At 35.9% G+C, this 3,294-nt stretch overlaps 1 protein-coding gene across 1 annotated transcript; it reads right to left on the bottom strand.

Annotated features, from left to right (window-relative positions):
* Window positions 1-312: 312 nt before the first annotated feature.
* On the bottom strand, window positions 313-1,280 carry LOC110035466 (transcription factor bHLH99-like; the record flags this gene model as incomplete). The annotated part of the gene is made up of 3 exons (XM_020739698.1): window positions 1,167-1,280; window positions 464-790; window positions 313-366 (listed from the first exon to the last, which is right to left on the bottom strand). Coding segments are annotated over exons 1-3 (495 nt in total), but the record flags the coding sequence as incomplete, so codon positions are not given.
* Between the last annotated feature and the right edge of the window lie 2,014 nt (window positions 1,281-3,294).

Raw genomic sequence — 3,294 nt, 5'->3', positions numbered from 1 at the left:
GACATAACATAGGTCAAACTCAATTATAAAATGAACCAGAATGAAGAGCACTACATGATGTGACATTACGTCCGGATGATGTGTGTGCTGAGAATAACCGGGATATGCTAAAAAAACTTAGACAAAACAGTACCCTTGATCTCTAGGTCTAAAACATCGAAAAATATTAAGTGCAACTGGCTGCACATCCAGACGAAAGTCTAAATGTTGTCACGACGCCGTGTGTCACATGACAGCCCATCCAAACTAAACACATTCCAACATAAGTGTAGCAACAATAGCAGAAATACCTCAAACAACTCATCCAATTACTTTCCTCAACTTCTCCAAAATCCCAGTCATCTTAGAACTATTGTCTTCCCCTACCTGCACACAAATAATAATTTAAACCTCTCATCCTTCCAACATATTAGCATATATATATATATATGTATGTATATATAAACACAAGATCTGTGCATACCAAAGAGTGAAGGACATAAAAAGCATTGCTACCAATGGCTGAGACTGTTAAATGAGCGCTCAGTATATCACATTCTTCATCTTGAATCACCTCAACCACCTTATGAAAAACAGACCAGTCCCTCGCATCAGTTATGATTGTCGCACTTAGTCTGCCATTTGCTATCCTAAACTGCAAATGCGGCGCCATCGTGCTGCTCTCTGATCTCGCTGCAACAGCCTCTCGACTTTTGTGCTCTAGCTTCAGCTGCTCTAGCTTCTTCTGCATGTCCTTTATGTAGCCCACAGACTCATCAAGCAACCGAGGCAATGGAAGTTGCACCCCTACCTACGTACAAAGCATTAACCAATTTAGTTCTAAGGGGCAAGGGTGAAATCCTTTTCTTTTTTGAGAAAAAAATATAACATCTTGATGTAAGACTATATCAGGACTCCAATCACAATGCGTCACGTGTACTGTCTGACTCCGTCATGCATTAAACTATTTAGCCTTTTGTATTCAGCGAGACTCGTGATGTATTGTAATTGAAATCCTGATGCAGAACTGTATAAAGACACTTGTTGTAACATTTTTTTTTCCTTTTTTGAAGGCCTAACGTGGGAGTCATCAAGACAACGAAATATAAAGTGATATTTCAGAAGAGACAAAACTAATATTTCTAAAGGGAATAATTGCAATTCTATACCGTGGAAGTTATTTGTACCTTTGAGCCGGGCAGGAGAGAGCTCAGGCTTGCGTAGAGTAACTTCATCTCCTTCCTTCTATTTCTTTCCACTGTCTTCCGGTCAGGCCTCGCCGTGCCGGAGTTGCTGTTCATGTTAAGTTGAAGCAAACAACTAGTTTTCTCTGTTTCCCTGTGTTCTTACCATAGAAAGAAATATGTGGTGAGAATGTGTGTAGAACAGAGAATATATGCTGGCCTGTGGAGTATGTTGGAAGATTGGCCGTCATAAAGTTGGCGTCAAAAAGTGTGCATAAGCATGAGAAAATATTGACCGTTAGATCTCCATGTTTATGAGGCAGAAAGGAGAACTTGGGGTAGTGATGGGCATTGTCAGTTGACTTGTCCTTCACTTGGAAACGGTCAGTGTATTTAAGTCAAACCGCATTGATGAGTTGACCTGAAGTAAATGCACGTGTAGCTCGACGAAGGTTGTCTTTTCAGCATTGGCTTGATGTCTATGTAGAAAAGCTTAAAGGACTAGTGTGAATCATCAAGTGGATGGCCGGTAGCACTGAAGTTAAGGCTTGATTTTGTTTGGTGAAATACCAGTAGGAGGAGATCGAATGTCTTTCAAAATTCTTTTACAATAAGGATAAATTTTTGTTGTTTTAGATTGCAGCTCGTCGAATTGGGCTCGACGAACGTGATTTCTGAAAAGAAGCTTGTGAATGTTGTCTTTGTTTTAGACGAAGCCTGAACCATTTTTAAACCCTCATAGGCATATACTTTGATAGATTTTTATTTGTTTGGCGAAGTTTTAAAACTCGGATCTGATATAAATTTGATCATGGTTGGATTTTTGTTTTATTTCATTAATTTTTCTGGTTTCGATGGGTCTAGTGTGCCATTTCATTTACATTTTTTCATTGTAGATTGAATTGCTGGTATAAGGTGTAAGAAATTTGGATGCCAGGACAATAATTACATTTTCATTTTGTTACTAAAATTTAGTAGGCTAAATTATAAGGGAAATTGTATGAAGTAATGGTTATAAAAGCAATACATGAAATTGAAAGGTTGCACAGTTCTTCAGCGGATCTTGTGGAAGGAGTTTGCCATTGTTTTCATCACATGAATATGATAATACAATTGTAAATGGCCAAATTAAGGGATATAAGGGTCTGTTTGGGACAACTGTAGCTTTTTGAAGAAACAACTGTGAATATGCCATCTGGAAAAACTGTTATGAAGCTGCTACTAGGAGAAACGGTTGCAATCTATTTGGATAGTTCGATTGTGAAACAGTTATGTTGTAACTTTTTTAAATGCAGTTTATAAATGCAATCTAAAGCCAGATATCTAAAGATCTGGCTGTTGTGCAAAAATGATATCGATATGTGAATGTTGGAAGACAACTCCCAGTATTTTCATGTGGATATTTCATTTTGCAACCTTTTGGTTAATTTTATTGTTATTTAGTATGAATGCCAGACTATTGATAAAGAATTGCTTTAGTATGATTTACATATGATTAATAGTGTTATTTTGCCCTTACAAAATATAGTTAATAGTGCACAATTTCAAAAATAGTTCAAACAAAACATCAAAAATAAAATTCAAAATATTACAAAAGTCAGTAGTCCAAAATATTATATTATAAGTCAGACATCACTTGATCCTAATGAATTATAGTAAATTTATAATTAAAATAAGAACAAATAAAATTATTATAATAGTAGTCTTAATGTCCAAATGATCAAACCTCTTGGAGATTTTTTTTTAAGCCACTCTCCAGACATTGTCACTATCTAAAGTGAACTCCTCACAATCCTTAGCTCATCTAAAGAAGTTCAGCTACTAGGTGCCCTGTTTCCTTAACTCCTATAAAATCTTCTCCCAAAGCTGACTTCTGGTCGAGACGTGTACACAAAGCATTGCAAACCATAGTGGTAGTACACAATTCTAGAGCCAATGAAATTTCTTGAGCACATATTTCCTAATAATGCATATTTTAAGCATGAATTGATATTAAAATGAGGAATTAGAAGAAAAAACAGGCACAAAATTTGTCATCATAACAATGCAGTGGACCCATAACCATTTTGAAGCAATACACATCGACTCATTGTATGACAAATAAATAAATAAATAAATAAATAAATAAATA

This window comes from Phalaenopsis equestris, unplaced genomic scaffold (genome assembly GCF_001263595.1).
Source record: "Phalaenopsis equestris unplaced genomic scaffold, ASM126359v1 Scaffold197798, whole genome shotgun sequence".
Taxonomy (NCBI): Eukaryota; Viridiplantae; Streptophyta; class Magnoliopsida; order Asparagales; family Orchidaceae; genus Phalaenopsis; species Phalaenopsis equestris.
Note: the sequence above shows the minus strand (reverse complement) of the source record. Positions and strands in the feature narration are given on the sequence as shown.